The following is a 15,081-nucleotide window of genomic DNA, read 5'->3' as shown; positions in this document are numbered from 1 at the left end:
GTAAATCAAGGGGAGATTGCATTACCTTATAAATCATACTGGCCTTACGAACATCCTCTGCAATAAATATTCTTTTTAGCCTTAACTATAAATTATATATTTTAGTGTTTAAAAACCTTCCGTTGCAAAACATCTAAAGATAACTCTGAAACTGCTGGTTCTCTAGGTAAACCTTTAAGGCCCCTACTTTCAAACACCAGTTGGCACGGAAGGATTCCTAAACTTCAACTTCTCTACAGAAAAGGAAAGGAACACATCATCCTGGCAGTGTGAGAATGAATGCACATTTTCTTCTCCTTGACCGGAACCTAGCCCTCCAAAACATCATCTCCCTTTCGCTAACACCATATCGACAAGCACCTGCCTCGCCATCCTGTCTGCACCCAAGTACTGGAATATTCCCAAACCATTCCATTAAGAAACCGTTCCCCGCCCCCTCCACACACAACATACACAGAGATGTCACCTAGAGACTGAAAGTGCTTTGAAATGGAATGGTTTTGGAATATTGAGAAGGAACAAAAAACAAAAACAAAAAAACAAACAAAAAAAACAGCTGTAGATTTCACCTGGATGTGAGCAGGCTGCAGATCTGTTGGGTGAAAAACCAGCACCTCATAAACAGGTAACTACAAAAATATGAAGATTATAAAAATAGAATATATTAGGTCACTATTGCGGTCTCTCTTTCTAGTAGCGGACGCTAGGAGTCGGAGGTGGCCTTCCGTCACCGAGGCGCAGGCTGGCGCCCGACAAACCCCTCAGGTGGTTGGTCCACAGGCAGAAAGAGGATCAGGCCTTGAAAATGCCGAACTCTACGCTACCCTAGCCGAGAGGTTACATCAGCCATTGACAAGGTGAAGGTTACATGCCTACCTACGAAATAAAATAAACAAATGACTTATAAAGTGACTACATGCATAAGCGAGATACAGGATGCCTAGAACCGCTTTAAAGCTGTGCTCTTAGGAAAAGCACACGGGTAGAGTTCTATCTAAAACCCTCTTCTACTTTAAAAATGGGTTGTGGACTTCTTCCTATTTTTTTTTTTTTTCAAACGTTTTTATGCTTTTTGTTTGTTTGTTTGAAACACATAAAGAATCAAATCTAATCCTCCCCTGCAGACTCGCTTCTTGTGTTAACGCCTATCCTTATAACACAGAGACACAAACACATGAATATAAAAACTAGTTGATTACGGGGTATACAATCCTCTATTTTTGTAGCACAACCCTCCTCCCCCTCCAGCTCAGGGTTATGCAAATTCTATTTTTTCCTCTCCTTTTTTTTTTTTTTCTTAAAGTAGGTTTTCGGGGACGTTTCTTTTCTTTTGCTTAACTCAGAGACAGAAGGGAGAAAGAGCAAAGGGAAACACCAGGACACTGAGGGGCGGGCTGCCTTCCGACGGCGACCGGGCCTGAGCGGCTCTGTCCGCCGAGCCCGGCCGGCCCCGCTCCCGCCGCGGCGCCCTCAAATGTCCACGTCACGCACGTCGGTGGGCGTGCAGGCCAGGTCCACCTCCTCCTCCTCCTCCCCCTCCTCCGCGGCCTTGGGGTCCAAGTTCTGTTGCTGGGCCTGGCGCAGGCTGGACTCCAGGAGGGCCTCGATCTGCTCCTGGCAGGCGCGGAGGCAGTCCTGCACGAGACAGGTCCTCAGGAGGCGGCCCGCGGCGAGGGGCCCCTTCCCAATGCTCACCGAAAACGCCGCCTCCCCCAAACCCAGGAAGCCGCCGCCCAGACCCCAGGATCGACAGTGGGGACCCTGTTTGCCCACCAGCTGCCCTCCCGGCCTGAAAAGCCCACGTCAACCAGGCCACGGTGAGCCCACTCGGGACCCAAGGGCTCTGGTGGACACAGACGCTCCTGCCCACCTGCCCCGAATCCCCTGCCTGCCCGGCCGCTCGCTGGAACTCCTCGCCGGGGCTCTCATCTCTGGGCCCAGGTTCCCACCAGCCCCACTGCTGCCCTCCGCGAATGCAGTGCCATCTGATCCAGGATGGGGAGGCCCTCTGAGGCCCACTTTTCGGACTTAATCTCTGCCGTGTCAGCCCTCGCAGTGAACCCAGCATTCCGTGATGAATGGCCGTCAAGAGCGTTAGGCCGTGCTTGACCGAGGATGAATGCTGGGTGGCCCTGGGGCCTTTATCCCCTGTCCTCTCCCGTTCGGGCCTGCGTCCTGGGAGACGCTCCGGCCGCGCACAGCTCCCAGCAGCAACCACCCCGCGTGTTCAATGGAGAGGAGGAACCACGGAGGCCGGGGGCCTCTCCTGGTCCCACCACGGGCACATCTCCCAGCAGCTCGAAGGCACTGCCCGCAGCCGGGCAGTCGCGGCTCCCGGATCTGAACACAGAGGCTGTCCCAACTCCTGGGATGCCACACGGGGCTTCTGTTCTAGAGCCAGGGAAAGGCTCCAGGGCAGCCTGGGAAACAGACCCATGCCTTTCCCACAGGAACGAGGTTCAGCACGGAGAAGGCACTGCTAACTTCCTCCTAGATGGGGCTGGAAACGGTGTACCCCGCCCCAAAGAAGTGAAGCCAGGCCAAGAGGGCTTCTGAATGAATCCCTGGAGATCTCCCAAGGGGACAGGGCTTATGGGGCGGGGGGGCTTTCCTAACCACCCTTTCAGTATTCATCACGACAAAGGAGGAGGCAGGGAAGGTGCCAAAGGCCCCATTTTACAGAGGAGGAAACTGAGGCCCAAGGCTCCTGACGGCCTCCTCAGGCTCTGATCCAAACACCCACCACGGCCTACTGAGACCCGAGAGCCTCCACCCACCCACTGAAGGCAGCCCCCCAGAGGTGGCTCCCTGGCCCCTGTAACTTGGGGGGCCACGCTGTGGAGCGGAGAGCAGAAGCATACAGGAGGGGCCTCCCCTCTGCAGGCCCCGGCGCATCCTCCAGCTCCACGGCCCGTGCTTCCTCCTCCCAGCAGCCTGCTTGGCACTGCAGCCTCACCCCGTGAAGAGCAGACTGTGACCACGGGGGCCGGCTCTAGGGAAGGGCAGACTCAGCCACGCCCCGGGGCCTCCACAGCCCAGAGCTTGCTGCGTCTGAGCTCATCGACATTTGTCACCGGTCACCAGACTGACGAATTTCAGCCTCAACTGATTCCTCCCACCATTCCTCAGCCGTAAGGCATTTTGCTTCAGATCTAATTAAAATAATCTCTATTCAGATAAGGGATCACACAGCGATTTCCTACCACTGTCTGTAGACAGCGCTGTTTGTGGCGTTTCTAGCTGGGGGATGGCGCTGGCCCTGGCAGCCAGGTGAGGATGCCTCCCCCTCCCAGGGGGCCACCGAGCTGCCCGCGCCTACAAACAAGAAGGCGTCCTCCTCTGGGGGTCACGCAGGCTGGTGGCCAAGCACCATTGGCAGAGAACAGGCAGGCATCCATCTCATACCAGCTTTCCTCCCCGAGCCTCCTGGGCGCTCGAGGGTGGACCGCCAGAAGCGGCCGGAGCCGGAGCCGGACCCGGACCGGGGATCGGGGTCAAGGTGGTCACTGGCTCCTACTCGGGACACTAGTGGGGCCTGGCAGTGACCCCCGCCACCAACCTCGCTGATCTAATTTGGTGAAGCCCCAAGCCCTTGTAATTGTTATTTTAATTCTTTGAGAAAAGAAAAGAAAAGAATGGGGAATAAGACAGTGGCATTTTTAAGTAAAAAGATACAATGGACTCCGGCTTCCAAAGCAGCGGCTTCTCAAAGGGGGTCATAAAAACAAGTTGTCTGTACCAGGCCCATTGTGGACGGGAGACCTCACAGGGGCCCTTGTAAAGCGGCCATTTGTCGGGAGTCCACGCTGTCGCCCAGACAAAGCTCGACTGGGCCTCACCCACACACCATTAGGGCACGGATCATTGACCCGGCCGGCCGTGTGGCCCCTCTTCCTGACGGCCCCCCGCCACGACCCCAGGAGGGGTTAAGGCTCCTGGGCGCCCCTGGGGCCACCAGAAGCCTGGGAGGACCCTCCCGCCCATTGCAAATTCTGGGAGGTGGTTCTCCTCCCAAAGGAGCCCCCCAGGAGATGGGGTGGAGTGGCCCCCAGGCAGCGTGTGCCAGGGCCACGGCCAGGTCCTGTGCCTCTGGACGCAGGTGGCTGCCTGTCCCCCGCGTGGCCCCAGCCTCTGCCACTTCCCACCAGACGACTGCAGCTTGGGACCCCCAGGCCCTGGATGCTTCTAGTACCCGGTGCCGGACAGGCCCCCAGCCAGCGCCGGAGCGGTCACTTACCGGGTCACACCTGATCACTTTGGAGAGGAACCGCGTCAGGCGGTGATAGGACAGGAAGCTGTTGGCGCTTCCCAGGTGCAGGCCTTGCACCGCGGCCACCACGCTCCCGGCAGCCACCATGGAGGGCGGGTTGGAAATGAACTTCACATCTGTGGAGAGTGAGGGAGGCAAAGGGGTTGTGAGTGTGGACGCAGCAGGACCCCTGTGACCTGGACCCCTCTGAGGCCCTGTCCCGCAGATGGCTGGTCCTGAGGGGGTGGTCAGGAAGTGGGCGCCAGCAGGGGCAGAAGCCGGGCCGGACTCTCTGATCACGAGCTTGTGATGCTCATTTAACAACAGCAGAGGGACTTGCCCGGTGGCGCAGTGGTTAAGCCTCTGCGTTCCCAGTGCAGGGGGCCCGGCTTGGATCCCTGGTCGGGGAACTAGATCCCACAGGCATGCTGCAACTAAGAGTTTGCATGCCACAACTAAGGAGCCCAAGTACTGCAACTAAGACCTAATGCAACCAAATAAATAATGGTAAAAAAACGAAAAACCTCCCATCACCTTCCCCGCCCCCCGCCGCAAACAGCAGAAATGCTAACCAAGAGAACAGCTACTGGAAGAGACAACGGGGCGGGGGGGGGGGCGGGGGGAGGAGGCACAGTGGCCTCTGCAGAGGGGTCATCGCTCACTCCCTTCTCTTAGCAGGTGAGCCTGTGAATGTATCACTTATTCACAAAAGCCCGAGGAAAAGAAAGGCGGGGAAAACCCGCAAGGAAGCAGACGCGTCCCCTACAACACTACCCCCAAGTACTTGCGCTGCTAGGTCCCAGGGGGAGTGGCCGTCTTGCACATGGGAAGATGGGCCCAGGGAAGCCCCCACTGCCCTCAGATGCTTATCCCCACTTCATCTGCCTCCAGGGACACGGCAGGGCTATAGCGTTACTTCATCTGCCCGTCCTCGGCAGCTCTCCGCAAACTGTTGGGAAACCCTGCACCTCTGGGCAGGTGGGCTCCAGGGTCACCTCCTGGCAGCTCACTGACATGGGAACTTCTGGTTTCCCTCCTGGCGGCACACTCGTCACGGACGTGAGGACACCTAAGAGGCGACCCAGCGCCTGTGGGCTGCCTTTCTGTCGCTCCCAACGAGAAACTCCTGGCAGGGGAGGCCACCGATTTCAGCATCTGAACCAGAGGGCCTCTCAGTGTGGAGCCAGGCCCTAGAAGGTCAGCCCCTATCCCCTCATCCTGTGCCCTGGAACTGGACGGTGAGCTGAGTGGGAGGGCACTGGGCACAAAGGGAGTGTGCGGCCCCCGGGGGCTGGGGGCACCCCCTGCCCCTCCCACTGGCCTGAGAATAAACAGCCAGGGCCTCTCATTCAGCGGAGCGGGAGCCAGCGGAGGGGTGGGAAGAAGAAAGGCAGCCAGGTGGCCACACTGACGGGGCGACAAAGCTGCTGCTGGGCGCTCCGACCACTTGAAAAAGCAAGCCCCTCACAAGGTGCGCCCTCTCTCCCCTTTAAACGGGAGCAGTTCCACCCAGGCTGGGAGCCAGGAGCCCGGGATGAGAGGTTTTCATTGAGGCTAACCAGGACTGCACAGAAATCGCTGTGGCCAGAGCGCAGGTTCTGACTGGCCGCAGCTTGAGACCCGGTCCAACAGGGAAGGAATAACTAAACGCAGGCTGTGTGTGTGTGCGCACGCACGTGTGCACGCGCCTTGGCGGGTTTATGGGCTTAGATTGAGAAGCCCGCACGTTGCAACTCGGAAGCTCCAACAGCTGTTCCTGTTCACTGCCCGGCTGCAAAGAGCCCAGCAGGCCACGGCCAGGGTGGGCATCGGAGCTGCACCGCTCCACTGACCCTGCTCAGGCCCATTCATTCAGCTCAGTTACGTGCCAACCTCAGAGGTAACTCACCGGCCGCAGCACAAGAAACGCTCTACTGCGTGCACACATCCGTACACAGGTTAAAAACAGGGCAAAACCCAACTCTGTGCATGGGTGACGTGCCCCCTCCCGCCCCCATGCACACCCGGAAACCCAGGTCTGCAGGGCGCACGGAACAGGGAGAGCAGAGGCCACCCTTCCCCCGCCGGCCCCCTGCACCTTTAAAAGGGACCCTTGCTACACGGAGAGCAAAATATCTCCCGGGACTTTTACTCAAGCCGCCACTTCACAAAATCTGTTTGTTTTTAGGCTGTAATAAGTCTCTCTCATCTTGAGAGGCCCCCTTGTGACTAAGGACACTGCTGTGTGCCAGTTAGGTTCCAACGGACCAGGACCCGGTCGTGGTGGGGTGCCGCTCCCCTCCCTCCCCTGGCCTGCCTGTCCCCCACCGGGACCCACCGAAGCTAACGCATGTGAAAAGCTGGGTCACCCCTGGCCATCCCTCCGCCTTCACCCGAGGTGTGCCCAGGCCGGGGGTGCTGGGCAGTCTCAGTAGCTGGACAGCCAGCACCAAGCACATTCACGGCCTCTGCGCCCGGCTTCTGCGCTGCCAGCACCCCACGCGGGCTACACACCCCGCCTCCTGGGGTCCTGGGAGAGGGGGAGGTCCAGGCTGCCCCAGCCATCCTGGGGGGAGGGCACGCAGGAAGTATTCTTTGCATTATCTGCCGGAGACTTTGCCGTTTCTCTGAACCACTTTCAGCTCCATAAAAGGCTGCTGGGAAGTCCCTGGAGGCTTCTCTTCTCAGAGGCGTCCCAGCCAGAGAATGCCTCCCTGCCTGCTTGCTGGGCAGGCCCCTGGAGGCTGAGGGGACGCGGGTGAGAGCCTCTCCCTCCCCGCCCAAGGGCGGGTGCTGCGGGGCAGGAATGCCCGGCGAGGGGGCGCCCTGACCCCTCAGATTCATCTGGGCCTCTTGTCTGCCCCCACCCCGTGGCTCGCTTGGAAGGACTCAGAAAGAGGGGTTCACGCCTTGAGCGGACAAAGGAGGGTGGGGAGGCCAGCAGAATCCTTCCAGCTCTCCTAACCCAGAACTCCCGGTCACCAGAGCACCCAGACGTCAGGAGAGTGACACGAGGTGGCAGGCTGGGGGGGGGCTCCACCCCTTCCGGGGAGGGGGTGAAGGATGCCAACTCCCCCCTTTGGTGCCCTGTCGCCCTCAGGTCGCACCGAGTGAGCCCCAAGCAGATTTGATGGCTGAGGCCTGGCCAGCGGTAGAGGTGGCCCACGGCAGAGCTGGGCAGGATGGGGGCAAGGGTCCTCCGATCAGGGTCTCCAGAGGTCCTGGGCCCAGCTCATGGGATTGGAGGGGAGGAAGAGGTCGCAGGGGTTCAGGGGCAGGGCTGGGACAAGCAGGAGGCAGCACCGTGTGTCTCACTGGGTTCTGAGTGACTGGCTGTCTGGGGGCTGGGGAGAGGGCTGTGCCGGGGAGGGGCCCCCAGGGATGGTCCAGAGCAGTGCCGGGGGAAGGACGGAGGGCCTGCTGCTGCCGCCAACCACAGCAGCCCAAGCCCAGGCCGCTAGGAAGCCACTCCCAGGGCAGTGAGCTGAGCCGCCCTGCGGCGCCCCTGGCGGGGCCTCAGGCGGCCAAGCGCCTCTGTTGGCCGCCCCCGCACGAGGGCCGCTGCTGGCCGCCCAGAGCACGTGGTCCAGGCACTGCCGGCCGGCGCTCCCCACCCCTGTAGGCGCCCCTGGCAGGTGGCCCAGCCCGGGAGAGGCCAGGAGGGGGCCCCCGCCGCTCAGGCTCCTTGAGGACACGGGAAGGACTGGGGTGGGGGGAGGAGGCAGGCTGGACTGCCAAAGTCAACCCCTTTCAGCATGTAGTGACCCCCGCCTGGCGTGGGGAGCAGAAGCCACACCAGCTGGACACAGGCAGGCTGCCGCCCAGCCTCAGCTGCCCGGGCCCAGGAGCCCACACCCCCTCCCTGGAGCCCCAACAAGAAGCCCAGCCCTCTGTTCCCCGGAACAGGGAAAGAGGAAAGCTTCCGAGAGCGGAGGAGTCTGGGGACCATGTCCTTGGATGGGGAAACCGAGGCAGAGGGCAAGAAGCTCCTCCAGGGGCACCCAGAGGCCCGGCCAGCAGCCTACCTGTGGCACAGAGGGCAACGAAGGTCTGCGCGTGTTTGCGGATGACCTGTTTGCTCTCCTCGACCACCGGCATTTTGGAGAGGAAGTGTTCAATGAAGTCGTGCGGGGTCGTGGCAGCCAGGTTCCACTTGAGTTTGTTCACCAAGACCAGCTCCATTTGCTGCGGAAATGGAGGGACACGTGCGTAAAGAGAGGCGCAGGCGCGGACCCCAATGCAACAGGAAGCAAGGAGAACGAATGGGGCGTGTTGGAGGGTCCGGGAAGTTGGGGGGACAACGCGCAACCCCACATCCAAACAGAGAAGGTGCCGCTCGCAAAGGCTCCCGTTCTTGATTAAGCCCACTCTCCGCGGGTGGAGACCAGAAGCCCGCGACACCTGGAAGGCGAGATCTGGTCGTTCGCGCGGGCCCCTCGCCGCCGCCGCCGCCGCTAGAGGGCGCACGCCGCCCACTTTTCGCGGCGCTAGGGGCGCCGAGGCGGTGGGAGTCGGAGGGAGAGAAAGTGTGAGTGAGGTGGGGCGGCGGGGGACCCGTCAGCTCCTCGACAGGGGCCCCACTGGTGTGGCCGCCCTCCCTGGGGGCAGAGGGTCTCTCAGCGGCCCGCGGGGGCCCCTGGCTCTCCGCACCTCCCCCACCCCCGGGGTCCCACGGCTAACGGGGCATCCGGGGGCGGTGGGGGTCCCAGGGTTACCAGCAGCTCGTCAGGTCGGATGGAATTGTCAGTGTAGATGCACAGCTTCTCGGCCGTCAGGGGGATGGTCTCCTTCATCTTCGAGGCGACGAACATGCAGGTGGCCCCCAGCAGCTGCAGGCGGCTCTTTTTCACGGGCTCCAGCGACAGGAAGCGGTCCAGGTAGTTCATGGCCAGCGGGAAGACCTCCTCCTCGCACTTCTGCTCCTCGCAGACCTGCCGGGGCACCGGGGGCCGTGACCGCCGCCACCGGGAGCGCCCGGCCCCCTCTGCGGAGACCTCGCGCCCCCCACCCGGCTCGCGCCAGGGCTGCGGGGCCCCGAGCGCGAGGAGGGTCAGGGCAGGGGGTGGCAGGAGCTGCCGCCGCCGCGCCCCCTTCCCCGAAAGTCCCCCAAACCCACCCACCCGAAACTGAAAGGGAAAGTCCCGGCAAGGCTGGCACAGTGGGGGCGGGAGCTGGCACGGCTGGCCGGCGTGTGCCGCGCGCGGGCGGCGGACCCCGGCCCGCGTGGGTGCTTCGGGACCCTCCAGGCCTGGGGTCGGCACCAAATGGGGTGCAGGGCCGTGGGGCGGGCCGCGGGGATGGGCGCCGCGCTCGCAGCGCCTGCGAGACACAAAGGTGGCGTCCCAGGCCGCCGCGCCGCATTTCCCCAGACGTCATCTTTTCAAAAAATATTTAAAAATATTAAAAAATTAACTGGGTACATAAAAAACCCCTGAAAATGACCCTCAGGCGGTCCTTTACCCAGGCCGGGGGTCGGGAGCTCGTTGCAGGCTCAAGGGAGAGCCCCAGGAATTCAAACTCGGGGGCCCCCCTTCCCCCTGGGCGCGGGCGCTGTTTCCCTCTCGCAAGGGCACCACGCCGCACTTTTAAAAATTATTTTAAAATACTTGCGGTGCACTCAGGAGCCCACTGAAGGCCTGAAAACGTGCCCCTGGACCCCGGCTCGCTCCGGACTGGTCCCCCAAGCTGAGACCCCTGCAGATGAGGGTCAATCCCCAGCGTCTCGGGGGCCACGCGACCTTGCAGCCCGGCGTGCTCTCCGGCCCAAGCTGGCCGTGCGGGGCGCCCCGGGACTCACTGCTTGAACAAAGGGGCCCCCTCTCCCGAGCGGGGTCCCCTCACAGCTGCCCGAGCTCTGGCCCCTCGCCCCTCCCGCCGGCTCCCGGTGGCCGCACGGCCCCTCGCGGCGGCCCCAAGCGCCTCGCCGGCCGCTCCCCACCCCCACCCTGCCCCCAATTATTAATAAACACTTTTGCTTTGCAATAAAAGAACAAAGATGGCGCATAATACTGGCACGAGCGTCCCTTGCATACGTGTCCATGGATATTAATTTAAAAATCAAATCTATGCCCCCTCCCCCTGGAGCTGGCGGCTCAGCGGCCGCGCGGCCGGGAGAAGAGGCGCAGCGGGGCTCTGGCGCAGGCGGGGACTGAGCAGTGGCGGTCCAGGCGGGGGCCGCAAAGGGCGCCCAGCCTGCGGGCCCCAACCCTGAAGCAAACTGGGGTGCCCCGGTCGTGGCTTTCCCCCAAGGTACCCCTCCTCGACCGCTGCCCCCCAAGGGAATATCCAATGACCCCACCCCCACCCCCTCCTTGTTCAAAAAATACCCAGAATATCTATATATTTCGGAACTACGATTCCTAGCAACACTCTGGCAAACTTCAAAAGTTGGGGTGGGAGGGAAGGGAGGGCGATGAGTGGCAAAGAAAAGTGGGTTTGCGCAACAAGTCGCAGGAAAGTGCTAAGAGAGCCGCCCGGAGCCCCGCACCTCCAGCATCCAGGTGGCTACGATCTTCCGCATGGACGGCAGGATCTCCTTCTGCACACACTTGAAGTAGGACACCGAGGGCGCGCAGGTCTCCTCCGCCTTGAGCATGGCCCGCAGCACCCGGTCGTTGAGGAGGTTGGCATCGGGGTACGCCCGGCGGATGGTCTCCATCTCGCAGCACAGGAGCTGGTGTGCCATGGCAGGGGCTCTGCTAGGCGGCCTGGGGCGGCGGTGGGTCCGGGGCTGGGTCCGCGCTCGGCTCTAGCTCCTGCTGCCCCTCGCCGGAGCGCGCGGACGCTGCTGCTAGCTGCTACTGCGCCGACAGCCCTCTGGAGGCTCTAGGACTTTGCAACTTCCAACAAAACTCCCCTGTAGTCCGTGTGACGTTACTGTTGTTAAGCAGAGATCAAAGCCGGGCAGAGAATGGGAGCGGGAAGGGGGGGGCGGGCGCAGGGGGAGGGGGCGCGGGCGCCGAGCGCCGGGGAGCGGCGAGGGGCAGAGCCCAAAAGCCATCCCGGAGGCGCCGCGCCGGCACCGCGCGGAGTTGCCCCCGAAGCCGGGTTTTCATAGAAATGCAAATCGTCCCGAGGCTGCCTTTCTCCCCGCCGGGGAAGAGGGGTGCAGGGGGGCCTGTCGTCCCCGAGTGGGTCCCTCAGGATTTGGGGGGTTGGGTGAAGGTGGCTCTGCAGAGGGGACAGCCAGGAGGGCGGGCAGGCCACACGCAGCCTGGGGAGACCGCATGGAGGGGGGACTCTGGAATTCGGTGACACCCTATATCTGAGCCGGGAGAATGGGCGCATTTCCGAGAACGCCACGAGGGCACCCACGGGCGGAGAGACAGCCTAGGAATCTTAGCGTCTACATCTTCTTTCATTTTCATTAACACGTGTAAATTTCAGGAACCATTTAACATTCAGGGACTCAGGGCAGAGCCGGCAACACTGGTGGAGGCTTCATTCCCGCACACGGGGGGGGGGGTCGTTGCAGATGCCCGAGGGGGTAACCCTAAATGTTAAAGGACTTTCAGCCTAGCATGCGCTCGCTCAAAAAATAAAATAAAATAAAATAAATGCCCGAAAATTCCAGCAGCAGCCCAAGATGGTGGCCAGCATTTCCTTCATCCTGTCCTCCTCGCCTGGGGGAATCTGCGGGCTGTCTTCCTACCTTAGCCAGTCCATTCTTGCGGGGGTCCCCAATCCCCCTCACCCCCGCCCTGTCCCGGCAGCTAGAAAAACACCCTGAAAGGAAGGCTGCAAAATAGTGGTCTCTGTCCTGTCTCATTTTTTAAAATTAAAAATTAAGTTAAATCGCTGGAAATATTAGTCGCCTCTCCGCCTGGGACAAGACCACCGGAAGCTTCCTAATTGGTTTTGCTGGGGGTGTGGACGTCTCTTCACCTTTAGAACTTGCCCTGGGGCTGCATTCGTGAGCCTGAGGGGGATGGCGGGGGCTGGCAGCAATCAGAGCAATTACAAGTTAAAGAAATGGGTGTATTGATCTGATGATTTTAAACAAAACCTATATATGTTCGTGGCTATAAGAGAGTCCCCAATATTATCGCAAACTTGTACGACATATGAAAGAATAAAGCTTCTTTTCGAATTAAAGATTCGGTCTCTTTGGTGCTTATTTTTAAAATAAAAGGACATTTTGCTCAGTCTTAACATACTTTTTTTTACAGTTTTTACTCTACCTGCCCCAAATTAAGAAAACTGTTCATCCCTCTGAATATAGTTTAGTGTCATCAAACCACCATATACCCTAATGTTAAAGGCTCAAAGAAAACGGATTAAAAAGCCCCCTTCCCTTCGCAAGGGCGCACACCACAGGACAAGGACCTCCCCCCCGCCTCCTTTTCGGGGCTGATTCTTCCCGCGCCCCCTCCCCCGCCGAGATTTAGGGTTACTAATATTCCGGGTCCAAGAGGGTAATTACCCCCGGCTCACGCCTCGGGAGCAGAGGGTGGCCCGACCAGGGAGCACCCACCGCCGTGTCCCCCTCCCTGGGCACCCACGCTCGCGTTGGCCCCCGGCACGCCGGAGCCTCGGAGCATCAGCCAGCGCACGAGGGCAGCCGGGCTGCTTTTTCATTCATAAAATCCCGACCGGGCGGCCGCCCGGATGATTTATGGGGCTGCGTGCTACCACCGGGCTGCTTCTGTCCCGGGGGGTTAGGGGACCCGAGCCCCGCGTGCGCCCGGGCCCGGCCCGAGGCAGGCTGGCGACGGCGAGGGGCATCGGGTCATAAAGAGGATCGCCCACTCCGGCAGAACGGGTTCTGGGTCCAGGAGGGAGCTTCCCCCTAACCCGGGAGAAAGACAGAGGAAACTGGAATTAGCATGAGCCAATGGGGGCGCGGCGCTGTTACTAGGCGGACCGGGCAGATCTCGACGAGGAACTCCGTTGATTTCCCCGCTCAGGGACGGGCGCAAAAGTGCAAGCCCGGCCGGCGAGCGTGAAGAGCCGTCCAGGAACCCGTGGGGGAGGCGCTGGAATTTGGGGCCCGGCGGGGAGCGCTAGCCGCCCAGCCCCCACCCCAGGGAGCCCAGATCTGCGTTCCCCGGAGACTCAGAGCGGGCCAACAGCCTCGGGGCCCTTGAGAGCGGCTGCTTCCAGGAGAGCGGGGAAAGAGTTTTGATTTTAATTATTTTTTTCAGAGAGAAAAGCAACTTTTAAAAACTTTACTGTTTAAGTTTTAATTTTGCAAGGCCTTTAAAATACCCACCGCGAAGCAGGAACTGCCCGTTCTGGGCTCATTTAAAGTGCTCTGCGCTATTTCTTGGGGACCCTGTGGAACAAAGGGCCAGTGGCCCAATGGGAAAGGAGACCACTCTGGCTGGAAAGAAAATCCAAAAGTAACTTATATCACCTTCCCACTTTCCTCGCCCCCTGGTCCCCCGCCGAGGTGACCGCGGCCGGGGAGGATCGCCGGCCCCGAGAGGGCGAATTCCGCGGCAGGCGCGTTTGCCACCGTCCCTGGCTGTGGGAACCTTCATTCAAGGCGGGGGAAGGGAGCGCGTTCATTCAGGAACCCGCGCGCCGCGGCGCCGACCTCGGGACGCACCGCGGCTGCGCGCCGCCCGGCCGGGGGCTTTGGGGAGCGGGTGCGGGGCCCAGTGGAGACCTTCCACGGGCTTCGACCTCCGGCACCCGCCCTCCCCCGAGAGGACTGGGCGGCGGGCGGGCGCGCGCATGCAGGTGGGGTCACCTGCAGCCGCATACCTGGCGGCGACTTGAAAGGACTTGGCTCCAGCTCCGCGAGTTTTCCATTGTTAAGCCCTTAAGTCGTTCTGGAAAACGCTTCCGAATGCGGACCGCGGGGTTCCGGGGGCGCTCGGGCTCCACTTCCCCCACACTGCTCGCTTTCGGGGGGCGTGTGGCGGTCCACGTACTGAGGTAGCTCCGCCCCAGCTACCCGGCGCGGATCCCCGGCCCCCCAAAGCTGCGGGACGAGCCCGAGCAAACTCTGGCCCCGGGCCCACCCGGGACACTCACACGCTGGGAACAGGGGCAGCCGCATCTCCCACCGCCCCAAGCCCCGGACGTGCGTTTCCGCCTCTGATCAATTAATTTCAGCCACACACAGACCCCTGCGCACCAGTCTTGGGTCGGGCAGGTTGCGAGGGTGGGACACCCATCCCCCAGCTCTTAAGGCCGTGGGCTAGGTGTGCGCGGGAGATGAAAGCAAACCCCAACAGGTGTGTGTGCGGGGGTGGGCGGGGGGAGGGTGCTGGCTCCCGCAACGCCGCCGGAATCCCAAGGGAGAAGGTGCACTCTTGGGGATGAAAGAAGATTCTAACTCCTTGACCTCCGCCCCTCAGAACGCATCGCCTGCTGCCCTGAGCAATATGAAAGTCCACTAGGAATTGCCTGGCCTCTTGGCTCAGGCCCCTGCGCGGTCTCTAACTAAGGGTCGCGGAGTGGGCGCCCAGGCTCATTAGATAACCACCTCCAACCAACGCGAAGGAATCGGGCGGGAGGTGGGGATAATGACCTAGGAGGCCATACCCCTCCCGCGTCTCCCGTGGCCAAGCCTACCCGTGGCTGAGCAGATCCCCCCGCCCCCCCGCCTCTGCTCCGGGAGCGGGGCGCAGCTGCGGAGGCCCGCGGGGCCTCGGAAACCTTCCGCGAGGAGGACCCTCGCTAAGACCCTCGTTGGGTCCCGCTGCACCCGCTCCGTCGCCTCCAGGACTTGTCACTGCCCCACCCCCGCAGCCCCCATCCTCGCCCTTTTCCGGAGAGTGCCTGCGGGGAGGACCCCGAGTCCTCGTGCGTTCCAGCCCGCTTCTTTGCGCCTTTGAAATGCCCGAAAACGTTTCCATCCTTCGAATTGGCCTTGGGGATGGGTGCGGGGACGACCGGGGTCT

The 15,081-nt window shown here is 61.2% G+C and overlaps 1 protein-coding gene across 1 annotated transcript; it reads right to left on the bottom strand.

The window, feature by feature from the left end:
- Positions 1-969: 969 nt before the first annotated feature.
- Positions 970-11,044, bottom strand: CCND1 (cyclin D1). Its single transcript, XM_029207619.1, has 5 exons — positions 10,716-11,044; positions 8,944-9,159; positions 8,254-8,413; positions 4,238-4,386; positions 970-1,635 (listed from the first exon to the last, which is right to left on the bottom strand). Exons 1-5 carry the CDS (start codon positions 10,911-10,913, stop codon positions 1,471-1,473), a joined length of 888 nt encoding a protein of 295 aa, XP_029063452.1. The 5' UTR covers positions 10,914-11,044; the 3' UTR covers positions 970-1,470.
- Between the last annotated feature and the right edge of the window lie 4,037 nt (positions 11,045-15,081).

This window comes from Monodon monoceros, unplaced genomic scaffold (genome assembly GCF_005190385.1).
Source record: "Monodon monoceros isolate NGI ecotype Baffin Bay Population unplaced genomic scaffold, NGI_Narwhal_1 Super_Scaffold_7, whole genome shotgun sequence".
Lineage (NCBI taxonomy): Eukaryota > Metazoa > Chordata > Mammalia > Artiodactyla > Monodontidae > Monodon > Monodon monoceros.
The sequence above is the reverse complement of the archived record's forward strand: the minus strand, read 5'-3'. Positions and strand labels throughout refer to the sequence as shown.